This window comes from Alexandromys fortis, unplaced genomic scaffold (genome assembly GCF_014885135.2).
Source record: "Alexandromys fortis isolate MF-2015 unplaced genomic scaffold, M_Fortis_MF-2015_v1.1 scaffold_144, whole genome shotgun sequence".
Lineage (NCBI taxonomy): Eukaryota > Metazoa > Chordata > Mammalia > Rodentia > Cricetidae > Alexandromys > Alexandromys fortis.
The window spans coordinates 745,685-761,862 of NW_026068021.1; the positions used below are offsets into that span (position 1 = coordinate 745,685).

The 16,178-nt window shown below is 51.1% G+C and overlaps 1 protein-coding gene across 1 annotated transcript in view; it reads right to left on the reverse strand.

Annotated features, from left to right (window-relative positions):
* Positions 1-2,357: 2,357 nt before the first annotated feature.
* The window catches only part of Sdk1 (sidekick cell adhesion molecule 1), a 961,631-nt gene continuing 947,810 nt past the window's right edge, over positions 2,358-16,178 (reverse strand). The window contains exons 44-45 of the mRNA XM_050163182.1: positions 12,528-12,657; positions 2,358-3,643 (exon numbers count right to left, since the gene is read on the reverse strand). Of these exons, the coding sequence (XP_050019139.1) occupies positions 3,389-3,643; positions 12,528-12,657 (385 nt within the window). The 3' untranslated portion in view covers positions 2,358-3,388. The remainder of the gene's footprint in view (positions 3,644-12,527; positions 12,658-16,178) is intronic.

The following is a 16,178-nucleotide window of genomic DNA, read 5'->3' on the forward strand; positions in this document are numbered from 1 at the left end:
CCCACACTGTCCTGGCCTCTCAGACTGGTCCCTGGCAGTCAGTCTGTGGACTGGGGACTCAGCAGGTGAGCAGCCATGCTGTGATCCAGGTATCTTGGAATAATAAAAACCCATGCTAAGAACCTCTGTGCAAACACACCATGCTCAGGATGATCAAGACCAAGTCCAAACACCGCATCCAAAGAACATTCCAGAACACACATGATCCTCATGGGTGGTTGTTCTGCCCCCCCCCCAGGGCTCCAGGGAAGGGAGGCACTCCTCATACCCACATATTTTCCTGCTGGCGTTGGGGAGATGCTGAGGAAGGCTGGCAGGATGTCAGCGGAGATGCTGACATCTTCTCGGGATGGCCGCACCTGTAAAGTCACCCACAAGGCTCAGCGGGAAGGAAGGCCGCACAGGGCTGAATGGTCTCCACAGAGTCACTGAGGCCACAGTGGGTAGACGTGGCTATCACTCTTCATTAGACACCTGAGGAGGTGACTTTTTCAATATGACAGGAGAAGCCAGAAGGGCATCTGTATCCTGCCTGTTTGGATCTTCTTTCAGAACCCCGATGTGGATCCAATGTCTGTTTTGCAGCTGTGATGTGTCCATCTTATTTTTATAGTGAGAGGTTAGGAAGGACAGTAGCCAATGCTCCGTGGCTCTGGGAGACTGAAATCTAACAAAAAACCCTCAACCCCTGCATTTGGAGCAGGGTACTTGAAGGGGACCGAGTCCCTTTAAACCAGTGGTTCTCAACCTTCCTAATGCTGAGGCCCTTTATAAGAGCTCCTGTGGTGACCCCCCCCAACCTAAAATTATTTTCACTGTTGTTTCATAACTGCAATTTTTTGCTACTGTTGTGAATTGTAATATAAATATTTGATATGCAGACTGTTATCTAACCCTGGTGAAAAGTTTGACCCCAAAGGGGTCATGACCCACAGGTTGAGAACCACTGCTCTAAGAGATGGGCTTGATGACAGCTGCTGAGGATCGGGGGTCACAGAGTCAGCGCATCCTGAAAAGACCTCCCCACAGAAACAAGTTACCGCTCAGAGAGGGGTCCCAGGCAGTGCTGCAAACTGCCACGTCATCGTGAGGAAACACAGCAGCAGTCTCGCCTCAGACCAGACCATTCCGAGGATTCCCCATCCGTTAAAGCAACCAAGTCCTTATGGCTAAAGACAGCAAAGCCTATGGGAGCCAGCCTGGTCCCCGGCCTCTGGTGGGCGCCACCTTCCAGACATTCAGTTGGTGACATGCGTCTTCTGTTCACTTCGCTCCTTTGGGGCCAGGGAGGAGGTGGCGCTGTCCACTGACGTGGACACAGAATCACTCCCGTAGACCACGAGGGTGGCAGTCCCCAAACGGAAGTGGCGCTGTCCACTGACGTGGACACAGGATCCCTCCCGTAGACCACGAGGGTGGCAGTCCCCACACGGAAGTGGCTTTGGCAGAACATCTAGGATTTTTGGTTTAGAATTATTTCCCCTTCAGCTCAGAAAAGGAAGGGAAGGGGGTGAAGAAGGAAGGAGGAGGAAAGGAAAAGGCAGAAGAAGGGGCAATAGGAGGTGGGAGGGAGGGAGGGAGAGAGGAAGGAGGGAAGAGGGAGGGAAGGGAGAGAGGAAGTAAAGGCAGGAGGGGTAAAATGGAGGAGTATAAGAAAGAGGGAGGAGAGAAAGAAGGGGAGGGATAAGTGAAGGGAGCAGGAAAGAGGGAAGGAGGAGGAGGGGAGAAGAAGAAGAGGAAGGAAGAGGAGGGCTGAGATTTTTTTTACTGTGGGAAAAACTGAAAGACATATATATATATACATATGTGTGTGTGTATATATATATCCCAAGGAGAACTTCCTGTGTCCTGGGGCCACACCAGCGACTTCCAAGGCATCTGAGTCAAGACAAGATCCATGTCCCCTGCCTCTCCTGGAAGGCAAAAGGACTGCAAAGTCCCCTGCTGGTGACATTAAACAGCTAGTCTTCTTCTCTGGGTGCCAAGACCCTGGGTAGACAGAGCCTTCTCACCCACTTGAGTGCTCCAGGACGTGGGCACGTGGAGCCCCCGCAGCCCTGGGCACAGCATGGCCGGAGCCAGCTGGTCACATCCACACCCTGGACCTAAGCTAGGGGTGGCAGGACACTGAGTGCCACATAGTTGGTACTCTTTGCATTTAGCCAAAACCATGGAAACAATGAAAATTAAAAAAAAAAAATTCCCAAGAAAACCTGTCAAGGCTAAAAGGCTGGCCCTGGATGGCAGGGTAGAGGGGGCAGCACCAGGGGTCAGAAACGGGACATCAGGAGGAGGAAGGGGAGGGCTGTACCCACTGTGCGCCGGTATGGGGTGTGCTAGGTGACTCGCGGCCCAGGTTGGTTTCTCAGAGCCGATTGTTTTATTTGGAGACACACGATCGCTTCTCGTCTTTCCCACGTACAAAGCTGAACAATGAATTAAAAGGCACCTGGAGACAGCAAAGACGCATTCATTTCATGTGACATAGTTTAAGAAAAGATAAAAAGGTTTAAAAAATACTCTGGTTCAACAATGCACACCTGCTACTGCCACAAGCAACTGCAAAAACACGCGTCTCCGCTCCTCTGTTTGCTCAGCGGGGGTGGGCTGTGTACTGTGTGTCGTGTGGTCACCAGAAGGACCTGGCTGGCCGTGGATGGGCCTGGGTGGCCTCCAGAGCCACTTGGGGGAGGGACTTCCTGTTCTTGTAACTGTCAGCTTGAGAGAACAGAGGAAGAGCAGAGAAATGGGAAGCCCCAGGGTTGCACCACCCTCAAGAGGGACTGCAGAGCTGAGCCCTCCAAGGCTAGGGCTAGATGCCACTTGCGAGCCAGTGGCATTGTGTGGACCCTGGTGAGAACCGGACAGAACCCAGGGGGGGGGTAAGATCAACTGTCTGAAGCACAGGTGAGAGCAAGGAGCCTCAAGTTGTCCTAAGATGGAGAAAGTAATCCAGGCTGGCTGGTTCTCCAAAAGGAGGTAGAGAGAGAAGTGGCCTCGGATGCCGTTTACCTGTCCCCCTCCGCCCCCTCCTGCCAGTCCTCGCCTTCCCAGATAGTTTGGAGGCCAGAGAAGCCCAGGGTTGGGGTGTGTCGAGAGCGCCCCCGCCGGCGGTGCCGAGCTATCGCACCAGGGAGATACCTTCTCTTAAAAAGAAAAGAAAACAAAGAAACCTGCTTCCTGCAGCGATGTTACAAAAAGCCATTAAAAAAAACCTTCCTAAGTGAAACCTAGTTTTCACCAGTAGGTAAGATCGCTTATCAGAATTATTATTATTATTTCTTTTTGTGTGAAACAAAAAAAATTCAGCTCAGTTATAGGAGTTGATTGTCTTAACAAAAATAGACTCCAGAAGTTCTGCACCGTCTACCCTGATGGAGGCGTGATGTCACACGAAGGAGGAGAAGCCGGTGAGGGGGGCCCGAGCTCCAGGGCCAGCTGGTGTGTAGACTCCACCCGCACTCTGCGTGGTGATGACCGTGTGCAGGTGTGGGCCCGATTCGGCCCCGGCCACCGCCTCGTATCTGTGTGGTGCTGCGGCAGGGGGACGCCGCTTCCAGGAGTTGTAATAGGTGGGGTCGCTCATGTAGTGGTTGACGAAGGAGTGCTTGGGCAGGGCTTCCTCGTAGTCCGAGTCCGAGGCCTGAGGATGGAGCAGAAGGACAGTGTGAAAGGGGGAAAGGGAGCTGGTGAGGGAGGACCATTCGGAAACAGGGGGACTCCCATTAATCACCCCAGGTGGGGGTGGTCTGCGGGTCACCTTCCAGGAAGCCCAGGATAGGCCTATGCTGCCTCCCGTCCTGGGAGTGTCTGTAAACGCAGATGCTGGTGGCGCTGTCACCCCAGCAGCCTATGGTAGTTGAAGTGATGCCCACCTGCTGTCTTGCCTTCCCACCAGAAGAGCGATGGACGCTAAGCCCTCTGGAACCTTATGCCCTAATAAACTCTTCCTTCTATAAGTTGTCTTGGTCACGGTGTTTAATCGCAGCAATAGAAAAGTAACTAATCCACTGAGTATCTAATCAACTCAAAGTAACCAGCACACTGAGCTCCATCACATTCATTCAGGCGAAACGGATCTGTGGCTTCACCGCAGAAAAATTCAGGACTGGGTCAGTGAGAAGCACAGTTGGGAGTTTTTAATTTTTATTTATTTATCTTTGAGTGGTATTTTGTGCATGTGTGTGTGTGTGTGTGTGTGTTTACATATCCATCTGCTCACAGGTGGGAGGCAGAGAAAGATGCTGTCTCCTATTTTCCCACCCACCTTATTATTTTGAGGCAGGGGCTCTCAGTGGACCTGAAGCTGGCCATTTTACCTTGGCTGGTCAGCAAGTCATCGGGATCCATCTGTTCCTGCCCCCCCCCATGCTGGGCATGCTGTCGTGCCCAGCTTTTATGTGGGTACTCAGAACCTGAACTTGGGTCTTCTTGTCTTCACAGCCAAAGTTGGAGTTTATTTTTTAAAGATAAATATTTAAAAGTTTTATTTGGGGGCTGGAGAGACGGCTCAGTGGTTAAGAGCATTGGCCACTCTTCCAGAAGCCTGGAGTTCCATTTCCAGCACACACATGGCAGCTCAAAACCATCTGTAATTCTACTTCCAGGGGATCTGACATCTACTTCTGGCTTCCTTGGGTACTTCAAATCCATGGATACAGACTATATGCATGCAAAACACTCATACACATAAAAATGAAAAGATTCATTTTCAATTTCACACATGTATGTGTCTAAGAGTGTGTGTGTGTGTGTGTGTGTGTGTGTGTGTGTGGACACGCAGTTTGTGTGGCGTCCAGAAGAGGGCAGCAGACCCCTGGAAATGGAGTTCGAGACAGTTGTGAGCTGCTCAACATGGGTGTTGGGAACCAAAATCTGGTCTCAGCAGGAACAGTGTATATGTTCTTAATCATTTCTCCAGCCCCTTACAAGTTATTCTGAACACTGATCAGAAGCTCTGGGATTAAGAGAAGGCGTGGGGTGGGATGGGGGTGCACAGAACATCCTGAGCGTGGGTGTGGGCTTCTTGGGGAAGAATCGCCTTTCTACATCTTTACAATACCCCCACACACCATTTTGGTGGAATTTGATGCTGTTATCCTCAAAGGGCTGCTAAGAAAAATAAATGAGGTCACAGGTGGGTCCCAAGTGGCACCTGACAGGCCTTCAGTTGACTGGGTAAAACTAGCTCAGCGGATGTAGGATGTTTTTGTTTTTTTTGAGACTCCCGGAAAATGTCTGGGAGAGGAATGAGGCCCCACCTGATGTTATATGCATTCAGAACCTTAAGCCTGGTTCACTGCTATTTAATATAAGATACCTTTATATGGGAGGAATATTGTCGCTATGTCCACAAGCTTCACAGTAAATGTTAATCATGTGGCAATTTTGGGGGGGGTCAAGATAGGGTTTCTCTGTGTAACAGCCCATCTGTCCTGGAAGTTGCTTTGTAGACCGGGCTGGCCTTGAACTCACAGAGATCCACTGCCTCTGCCTCCCGAGAGCTGGGATTAAAGGCGTGCGCCACCACCGCCCGGCCGTGCTGCAATTCTTAGTTCTCAGCTGGTGGAAAGCTTTGGGGAGACTCCAGGGTGTGTGTGTGTGTGTGTGTGTGTGTGTGTCGGGGGGGGGTGCCTTTCCCATTCCTTCCTTTCTCCGCTGGCATTCTCTCTCTATCCTGCCTCACACTTGGGAAGGCCTGGGAGTGCTCCTGACCTTTGGTCTGCAGGGGACCAAGATGTGAGCTGCTGGGGACCAAAGAGAAAAGTTCAGCATGTCCGAGGTGGGGCGGGCACCTCAGTGGCCTCTTGCCAAGACCCACGCTGCTTGGGGAGGCATAGAGACGGCATCAGGGGAAGCTGCTGGAATATGCCGGTGCCTGCATTTTCATCTGCTCTAGTGCTGGGTGTCCAAGCACACTCCGCAGCAACCAGGAGAGCTCTGGGCTCCCAGAGATGCTGAGGGTCTCAGGTTCATTTTATATAATAAGCCAGCAACACCTGTAAGAAGTAATCAGTCGGCTTTCCCTCTCTCACTCCCTCGCTCCCTATCCCCTCCTCCCTCCCTCCCCCCTTCCCTTCCTTCCTTCTGCTTTTTGAGAAAGGTTCCCCTGTGCAGAGCAGGCTGGCTCCCCTTCTGTGATTTCCATCTTTTTACCTCAGCCTTCAGGTTCTGGGGTAACAGGTGTGAGGCAAAGCAATGTCTGACTTGGTCTGTGTTTTCTCATTTCTTAACTTAGGCAAAATTATTTTCTGTTCTTTGTGTGGTCATGAAAAAGATCAGTAAAGGAGACAGAGGCTGAAGCAGATCTTACTGAGTCTGTGGTGGACTCTTGGCTCCCCGTTGGACACCCCGTTTTTGGTTTTTGGTCTCCACACTTCCAAGTGGGGCCCCTGGGACCAGGATTTGTGGCTGTGTCTAAGATATAACCTCCAGCCAATTTCTAGGGGCCTTACGCTTAGGGGGGCAATGCTCTGTGTGTAAACTGGGACTTGCAGACAAGGGACAGAGACAGGCGAGAGCAGGGCTGCAGGACTCAGCGTGGATGCTGTCAAGTCTGCAGATGCTCTTAGATTCTCAAAGTCCTGGAGGAGGACACTGAGATCCACAGATGCCATCTCTTTTCTCATGGGGACTTCACTGCACCCCCAGGATGGGGTGACGGCTGTTTGGTTCCCCAGTTCCAGAAACTGGGGCTAACTTTATTCTCCTTTGAGGCGACATACAAAATTTGACCTTCAGCCCCTCTTGGTATCTTCTGGCTCAGAGGACCAAGATCAACAAATTCAAATGAGGTTTTTCAGGCCACGCCCACGCGGAGGCTCAGCCAATGGCAATGGGAATAGAGCACCTGTGGACTCTGGACAATTTCTGTCCGTCCATAGGATACTGGGAGACTGAGATTGTACAGGTGGGTCTTGGCTCAAATGAAACCAAGCAATGAAGGAGTCACCAGTGGAACCATGGTCTGTAAATTCCGCCTCTGTGAGCACTTAGAGCATCCACCCGGAGGAAACCCCAGAGGCCTCCTCTGTTTCTCAAACCTCCCACCAGCCTTTTTCTGGCATTTATGTGACTAGAGAGAAGCAGGTTCAAGGGTAGGTTGGACCTTTGATGGGCTATAATGGAATGCTACAGTTTTGTGGAAGTGTGTGTGTGTAAGTGTGTGTGCATGCGCATGCCTGTGTGTATGGATCTGAATACGTGTATGCACATGGAAGCCAGAAGACAACCTGGATGTCATTTTTCAGGAACCATTCGTCTTGATATTTGAGGCCAGGTCTCCAACTGGGCCCAGTTGCCAGTCTCTACTTTGGCTGGGCTGTCTGGCCAGCGAGCCTCAGTGCTCCTCCCGCCTCTACTTCCCTGGCACCGGGAGTGTAACTCTGTGTGCCACACCCAGGTTTTTACATCCGGAAGGTCATTGGTTAAGTAATAAAGAAACTGCTTGGGCTCATAGGTTAAAACATAGGTGGGAGGAGTAAACAGAACAGAGTGCTGGGAGGAAGAGGAAATGAGCTCAGAGACTCCATAGCTCCTCTCAGAGACACACACGATGAAGCTCTGACCCAGGATGGACGTAGGCTAGAATCTTCCCGGTAGGCGCACCTTGGGGTGCTTACACACATTGTTAGAAATGGGCTAGTCCAGGTGCGAGAGTTAGCCTAGAAGAGGCTAGATAGAAATGGGGCAAGCAGTGCTTAAATGAATACAGTTTGTGTATTTCAGGGCATAAGCTAGCCAGGTGGCTGGGGTGCTGGGGATGCAGCCCCACCGCTCCATTTACAACAATGCTGGAATCAGACTCAGATCCTCATGCATGTACTGCAAGCCCCTCACTGACTGACAAATGTATGCTGTGTCCCATGCCCGCAGACCTGTATGAGATCAACCAAAGCCAGTCAGGCATTTTGTCAGCGTGAGGGGAAGAGCAGCTTCACACGACCTCTCCTGTCCACCCTTGAGTATTTCCTGAACCAAAGATGGGGACAGTACACAGACAGGGGTCTGTGGCTAAGGTCACAAGGGGGCCAGGTAGGAGACTGTGATAGGTAATCTTGATGGTCAGTTTTGTGGGAATTAGAATCACCATAGCAACATGTTTCTGGACATGTCTACGAGGGAATTATGTGGATTAGATTAACCAAGACAGAAGACCCAGCCTAAATATCAGTGGGTGGCGTTCTGTGGGGTCCCGGACTGAATAGAAAGGAGAAAGTGAGCTGGGCACCAGCGTCCATCTCTCTCTGCTTCCTGACTGTGGATGTCATGTGACCAGACTCCTCACGCTCCTGCCACCATGATGGACTACATCTTTGAACTGTGATTCAGAACAAACCCACTCACCTTTCCTTCCTTCCTTCCTTCCTACACTCCCTCCGTATTTCTTCCTTCCCCCTTCCCTTCCTCCTTCCTTCCTTCCTTCCTTCCTTCCTTCCTTCCTTCCTTCCTTCCTTCCTTCTGTTGTTTTGTCAGATATTTTCTCACAGCACAAACTGAGTAACTAACTAATACAAGGGCCATTGCCCTGTACATAGCCATGTCTCAGTTCTTGTGTCTACCCCTGGATCACTTGGAAGGAAGTCATCCTGGACAGTAATTGGTTCACAGGATCACAGAATGATGTGTGTGCCTTGCACTGACCAATCAGAGCCTTGCCCTGGTAGTCTGCACAGTGTTTGTGGCAGGAGAGACTGCCAGCCAGTGGAGGGTACAGTTTGACGGGCAAGTGGCCCCCGAGCTAATCTGAAGGAACTCTTCCTTTGTGCAGGAAGCACCTTGGGAGAAAGACCAAGACTGTGCACTTTGTTTCTTCTTTATTGCTTTGGGAGAGGCCACGGGATGCCAGACAGATGATGGGTGCTGTGGACTCCCACTCTTGCCAGGGCTTCCCTGGTGGGGCAGCATCCAGATACCATCCTTCCTCTGCTGCCAGCTCTACTTCTTTATGTGACATTATTTTTGAATGCAGATGGATTTTAGTGAGTGAGAATTACTGGCAAAAAGGAGTTTCCACTCGGCCTGCCTTCCTCCCTCCCTCCCTCCCTCCCTTCCTCCCTCCCTCCCTCCCTCCCCCCCTCCCTTCCCCCCTTCCTTCTCTTCCTTGTTGCCTGTGATGTGAAGTCTTGGTGTGCTGGTTTCCCAGGAAACCATAGAAAGGACAGAAGGTGACTGAGTGCTGCATCAGGCTGCACCGTGAATGCTTGGTGAGCTGCAGCGAGGGCAGGCTCAGAGCTCAGCAAGGTACCAGCAAGATGAAAAACCCTGCACCACCAGGGAACCAGTTAGGTGTGAAGGATCATTCCAATTAGGTAGAGCTGCAAGAATCTTGAAAACTGCTTTATTTTTTTTTTAAATTCTGGGGGGCAGTACATGTATGGGCATGCATGCGTGCGTGCATGTGTGTGTATGTGTGTGTGTGTGTGTGTGTGTATCTAATGCTAATGATGGATGTCTTCTCTCCGCCTCCTGTCTCTCTCCACTTTAGTCTTTGAGACAAGGTCTCTCTTTGAACCTAGAGTTGCTGATTTGGCTTCAGCGACAGCCAGTGTGCATCTGGGATTCCCTTGCCTCTGGCCAAACCCAAACCCTGGGATTCTGCACCACCATGCATGGGTTTTGTGCGTTCTGGGGAATCTTAACTCTGGTTCCCATGCTTGCTCAGCAGTCTCTTCCACCACTAACCCATCTCTCCACCCGCCGCTTTAGTTATGGTTTCTTGCTAGCCTGGAGCTCACTGATTTGGTTAGACTGTCTAGTCACTGAGCTCCAGGAATCCACTCGTCTCTGCCTCCCCAGTGCTGGTTTACAAGCCCTTGCCACCACTTTTACATGGGGTCTGGGGATCAAACTCCGATCCCCATATTTGCTCAGCAGGCTCTGGCTTTACTGACTGAGCAGCTCCTCAGCCCCAATGGATCTTTTATAAATCTCTACTCAGGTCTTCCCTGGGTACTGTTTCCAAAGACGCGCAGGTGGATGTTTACAAAATCACTTTCCCAGGCTAATTCATTGTCCCCTGGGAACAGCATCCTCTGGGGGCTCCAGCTCACTATTCCAGAAGTCGCTTTGTCTGCAGTCTGAACGACTCTGACCTTCAGAGGGGATAATGGTCAACGCAGCTCAGCCCTGATGCTTATTTTCCTAACAGAACACTTTCTGCCCCAGACCGTTAGCTAGGGATTGGCAGAAACAGGGGTGTAGATGAGGCTCTTAAAGAGACCAGCGAGCGCCACGCAGGAACACTCGGGGTTGCTAAGCAATAGCATCCACCTGAACACTTGGGGTTGCTAAGCAATAGCATCCACCTGAACACTCGGGGTTGCTAAGCAATAGCATCCACCCTAGTGCTGTGGCACTCATTTGCAAATATGCCTGAGAATTTTTTTTCATATAGGGTGTCATGTAGCCCAGGATGACTCACATTCCCTATGTAGCCGAGGATGCCCTTGAACTTCCCTTCCCTGCCTCTACCTCCTGAGTGCTAAGACTGCATGCGTGTACTACCACACGTTATGTGTTATGCAGTGCCGGGGATGGAACCCATGGCTTCCTGTGTGCTAGGCAAGCCCTGTAACAACTGAGCACCCCTAGCCTCCAAGCCTGGTCTATAGATCTAAAATGTTTTTCTTATCTAGATGGCAGTTTGAAGATTCAAATGCAAAACCCCAAGCCATCTCATACCTTTGAGAGAAGAAATAGACCCAGGCATGTCCTATTAACCTATTTAAAAAATTTTAATTAATGAACTGATTCATTAATTAATTTTGAGAACCAGGCTGGCCACACGTGTTTGCTATGCAGCCAAGAATGACCCTGAACTTCTGAACTTCCTCTTTCCACCTCCCAGATGTTGGGATTATTGAGAATGTCGGAAGAACGACCCTCCCACAGGGCTAGGTGGACTCCAATCATGCGCAGAGTGAGTGGCATGAGGCCTGGCCCCACAATCCGTGCTCAGTACCACAGAGTGATGCCTGTCAGCGCACAGGGAACTCTCCGCACACTCAGCTGTCATAGTCACCACCAACGACATGTCCAGTACTGCAGGGAACAGCGGGCCAGCAGCTAGGTCACTGCCCACAAGGCCCAGCTCTATTCCTGGCGGCAGGAAGCCTGACGCAAGGCCATCCTGCTGTCTCCTCACCCGCTTCAAAGAGCAGTTACCATGCTGCGACACGGCCTGACCTCAGCCAAGAAGGAGCAGGCCTGTCCCCACAGGCCTTCAGTAACAGCCGTCCAGCAGAGACAGACACTGCTACTTGCTGTTTCCTGAGAGCCCGAGGCTGTGTTATAGACCCGGTGTCCTTTGCAAACAGAACATGTAAAAGGAGCTCAGCTGGACCTTGCTGGTGCCCACCCACTGCCCACTCGCTGGAGTTCGTATATGAGCTACAATTGAAAAGAAGCTGTTTTATTGAGCCCCGGGGCTCACTAAGGCCCCAAATCAGGTCAAAAATGAAGGTGAGAGTGTATTTTAGATTAAATATTGATTTTGAGGCGTGTGCTGAGACGTGGGCCGGGAATACGTGTGCAGCAAATGGCCTGTGGTTCTTGCTCTTCTAGAGGCTTACAAATAGGACCCTTGGGGACACCCAGTAGAACCACTGATTGGACCCTTCATGCTGGCCACCATGAGACACAGAGACAGGGGTTGCTAAGCACAGGAGCCCCCCCATTACAGTTCTGGTTTCCCCACAGGAGTGAGTGAGCCCATTAACCTTCTCTCATGGAGGGAGCTGGAGAGCTCACAACGGCCAGGAGATCTTCTTGGGAGGGGTTGTCATGAGGCCCCTCTGTGTCCCAAGATTATTAAGAAGATATGTAGTTGACTGGGGGTAGAGTTGCTTGGGGGGTGAAGCTGTCTGAGAGTCACCTGAGCTCATACAAGGAGCCTCAATAAACTCACTGGCTCATGTGGTGGTTTAGATCAAGAGCCAACTTGATAGGGCCTCGAACTCCGTCAGGAGACACACCTATCTGTGAGGGAGTTTCTAAACTAGGTTTACCTCAGTGTGGGTGGCACCATCTCCTAAGCCTGCGTCCTGGACTGGATATAAAGGTGACAGCAAGTGGAGCACCGGCATTCACCTCTCTGCTTCCTGACTGTGGATGCCATGTGACCAGCGGCCTCATGTTTCCCACTGCCATGCCTTCCCACAGTGATGGACTGTGTGCCCTCAGACTGTGAGCCAAACACACCCTGCTCTACTGAAGCTGCTCTCTCGGGTTTTTGCCACAGCAGTGAGAGGAGGAATACAGGCAATTGCCCACGACTTGGATGGAACCTTTCTTGGGTCTGTTGATGCCTCCCTATCTGTGTGAATAGACATTGTTTCCTTTCTACCTGGGAAAAGCCATAAGACTGCTTGGAATTTTGCACTTCCTTCTTCTACAGCCTACCATCAGCTCTGCCCACCCCACGGGGCAACTCTGAGCCCCAAATGAGATGACCTATGTCATATGAGGAATGCGCAGGCCCAGAAGCAAGTACGGTGGTCACGGCTCGGAAGCCCAGCAGCACTGACCTCGGACTCTGACCCGTCCACCGACTTCTCCTGGAGGTTCACGCTCTCCGTCAGCACAGCGCCGTTGTACTTGTTGCAGATGTCCTCGTCGGAGTAGTGCAGACCTCCGGGGCTTGGTCGGGGTGGGGATCTACAACAGGACAACACGAGTTACTCTGGACACAGGACAGAGCCCCGCAGGTGGGGCTCCTAAGCCGCTCATGTGGGAACAAGGAGGACAGCACCCCCAAGGGCTTCGTGTTATGGCTGAGGTAGAACTCCAAGCACTGAGCTCCTGTAGGCTTCAGGGGCTGTGCAAGGTCAGGGCTCTAGGAACAAGCTGTCTTGGCAAAGTGGAACTTTCAACAAGAAGGGCACGTGGGGGTTTGGGTCAGCAGGAGATGCAGGGCACACGGAACTCTGGGAGACAGAGGAAGGAAGTACATGCTGGCCAGGGCTGAGGTGAATCTACAGGGAAGAGGTCTGACATCAGGATGGAACTGCGGATAGTCTCCTGAGGATGAGGGTGAGTGGGTTTAGGAAAGCCCACTAGCCCGGGCTTCCACTCTGCTGGGGCTCAGCACACAAAGCTGGGCCCAAGGGCAAGAAGACACTGAGGCATTAGCCCTTAAAGATTGACAGATTCTTAGCCCAATCACCGACTGCTCCCTACAATACTGCAGGCAGAGCCCGTGTCTGGTTTGTAACTAGTGGGATACAGGGGTGACTGTGGTCACAGTATGTCATACAGAAAGGGTGGAGGCATCAATTCCATTTGTTACAATCGCGTAGCATTGTATGAAGACAGCCCTCTTGGCCAGCAGGAGATAGAATATAAAGTGTGGCCGGCTCTTTGGTGTGTATTGTGCACGTGTGCACGTCTGCATATCTGCATGCATGTGGATGGACATTTGGAGGTCAGGGGTTGATTCTTCCGCAATAGCTCTCCGCTTTGTGCGGCAGGGTCTCTGGCTGAACCCAGAGCTCACTGATTCAGCTATTCTTGCTAATCAGCTGGCCCCAGGGAGCCTCTGTCTCCATCTCCTGAGTGCTGGGGTCACAGGCAGGCAGCCATCAAGCCCGCCTGGCTTTCACTGAGTTCTGGAGATCTGAATTCCAGTACACACACACACACACACATGCACACACGCACACACACACGCACGCACATGCACATGCATGCACACACATGCACACGCAAACACACACATCTTACAATGACTTTATGTTTTAAATGACTTTATGATTTTGTGTTGGGCTCCATCCACAGCTGTCCCCAGCTGCATGCAGCCCACGGGCAGCAAGAGAGACAGACCTAAAAAGAACTCCGGCTGGCTTTGTGGGAAGAAACATCCTGTGAGTGACCTCTGTGGCAGGGGACTAGGGATAGCCCCCAATCTATATCAGGAAGAGGCCAGCCCTAAGTCATGCGGGGGTGGGGGGCACACAGACACATTCTGCTAAGAGCTGGAGTGAGCTTGGAAGATAATTATGGCCTAATGGAGCCTCATCTGAGAAAACAGCCCAGTGACATAAGGACTATGGCTAGGGGTGGCCCTAGCAGGAGACCACCCAGGCGGGGGCAATCTCTACCTCTGGTATATGTGTTATACTATGGTCATTTGTCACATGGCAATAGAAAACAAACACACTCAGTTTCAACTTCCTGCCCTGTTCCTTTTTATTATCTTTTAGCAATGATTTTCATGTTTGTTGTGTGCACATATATCTGCAAGTTTGTATGTCTGCATACATGCGCTTGTATGTGTGTACCTGCATATAGAAGGCTGTAGGTGATGTCAGGAGTCTTCTTCGATTGCCTTCACTTTCTGTATTGATAGGGTCTCTCAGTTGAACCCAGAGCTCACTGCTAAGGCTAATCTGGCTAGCTATCTGGCTCCAATGACCCCCTGCCTCTGCCTCCAGAGACCTGGGATTACAGGGAGGCCACCATCCTTGCCTGGTATTGACATGGGTTCTGAATTCAGGTCACAGTACTTTCATGGCAGGTGCTTTAAGGCCTGAGCCATCTCTCCTGCTCCCTTGGTTTCTTTACTGAGAAGGAGATATTATAACTTGGGGGAGAATCTCTTCTTAGCATGGATAAATTGTTCAATGAGTCAGAATCCAGCCCATCTTCTCCATCCTGGGGCCGTTCCGTGGTCCCTGTGACTGTGGTCAGTTAGATGGGCAAGGTGCACTCTGGGAGGTGCTCCTTACATTCAGGACCCCCAGGCTGAGGGTGAGGGCAAAGCTGAGTGGTGGTTGTCGATAGGTGGCCCTTCCCACTACGATGGTGAAAGTCAGCCTCGGTGACCGAGCATGGGAAAGTCCTATTCCCAGTGAGTCTGGCATCCTGGCCATTACAACTCCCTTGGGGTGGGCTCTGCCATAGTCTTCCCAGGGAAGCCTATGGGAGGTTCAAAGGTCTCTTCATTTTTTAACGTGTATGTCTGTGTGCTCACAGGTGCATGTGCCATGGCATATGTGTGGCGGTCTGAGGCCACCTTGCAGCAGCTGGTTCTCTTCTTCTACCCTGTGAGCCCCAGGAATTGAGCTCTGGTCATCAGGCTGCTTAGCCATCTTACTGAACTCAGGGCCTCTACTTTCCCCTCCTCAAAAATGATTTCTTTTCGGATAGACTCATTTGTCATCTAACCATTTAGAGGAATCTTTCTTCTTTTTTAATCTAAGACACTACAAGGGAAGCAGGCACTGCTTGATCAGAGAGCTTTGAACCAATGGTGTCTCTCCTAAATTTTTTTTTTTTTCGAGACAGGGTTTCTCTGTGGTTTTGGAGCCTGTCCTGGAACTAGCTCTTGTAGACCAGGCTGGTCTCGAACTCACAGAGATCCGCCTGCCTCTGCCTCCCAAGTGCTGGGATTAAAGACGTGCACCACCACCGCCCAGCAAAATTTCTTATTCATATGTGTGTGTGTTATGCATCAGTACATACGTGTGATACATGCATACATGTATTGAATGCATGTGGAGGCCAGAGGTTGATCACTCAACACCTTAGTTTTAAGATAGAGTATAATAGCAATTTGGCTAAACTAGCAGGCAACAGAGCCCCAGGAATCACCCATATCTACTCCCCCAATGTTGGGGTTACAGACGTGAGCCATGATGTCCAGCTTTTTATATGAGTGCTGGGGCTCTATACTCGGGTTCATGCTTGCATGGCAGGCACTTAACCCAGTGGGCTATCACCCTAGTCTCTGTTATTCTTCTTTGAGACAGAGTCTTACTATGTAGACCAGCTGGCCTCCAACTGGCAGTTCTCCTACCTGGGCCCTGGGATGACTGGCCTGTGTCACCATGGCTGGGTCTAGGCCTCATTTTTTTTTATTTTTTTTATTTTTGAGACAGGGTTTCTCCGTAGCTTTTTGGTTCCTGTCCTGGAACTAGCTCTTGTAGACCAGGCTGGCCTCAAACTCACAGAGATCCGCCTGCCTCTGCCTCCCAGAGTGCTGGGATTAAAGGCGTGTACCATCACCGCCTGGCTAGGCCTCATTTTAAGGGTATGTGAGACTTCAGCTAAAGGGAGCATCCAGGGTGACCCATGTAACCTACAGGCCTTGTTCTTGGGGCTCTGCAAACATGCAAATATCCTACAAACAGCCCTGGTCCCTTTGTTCCCTTAAACCTGTGAACCTGGAGCTGTTAAGG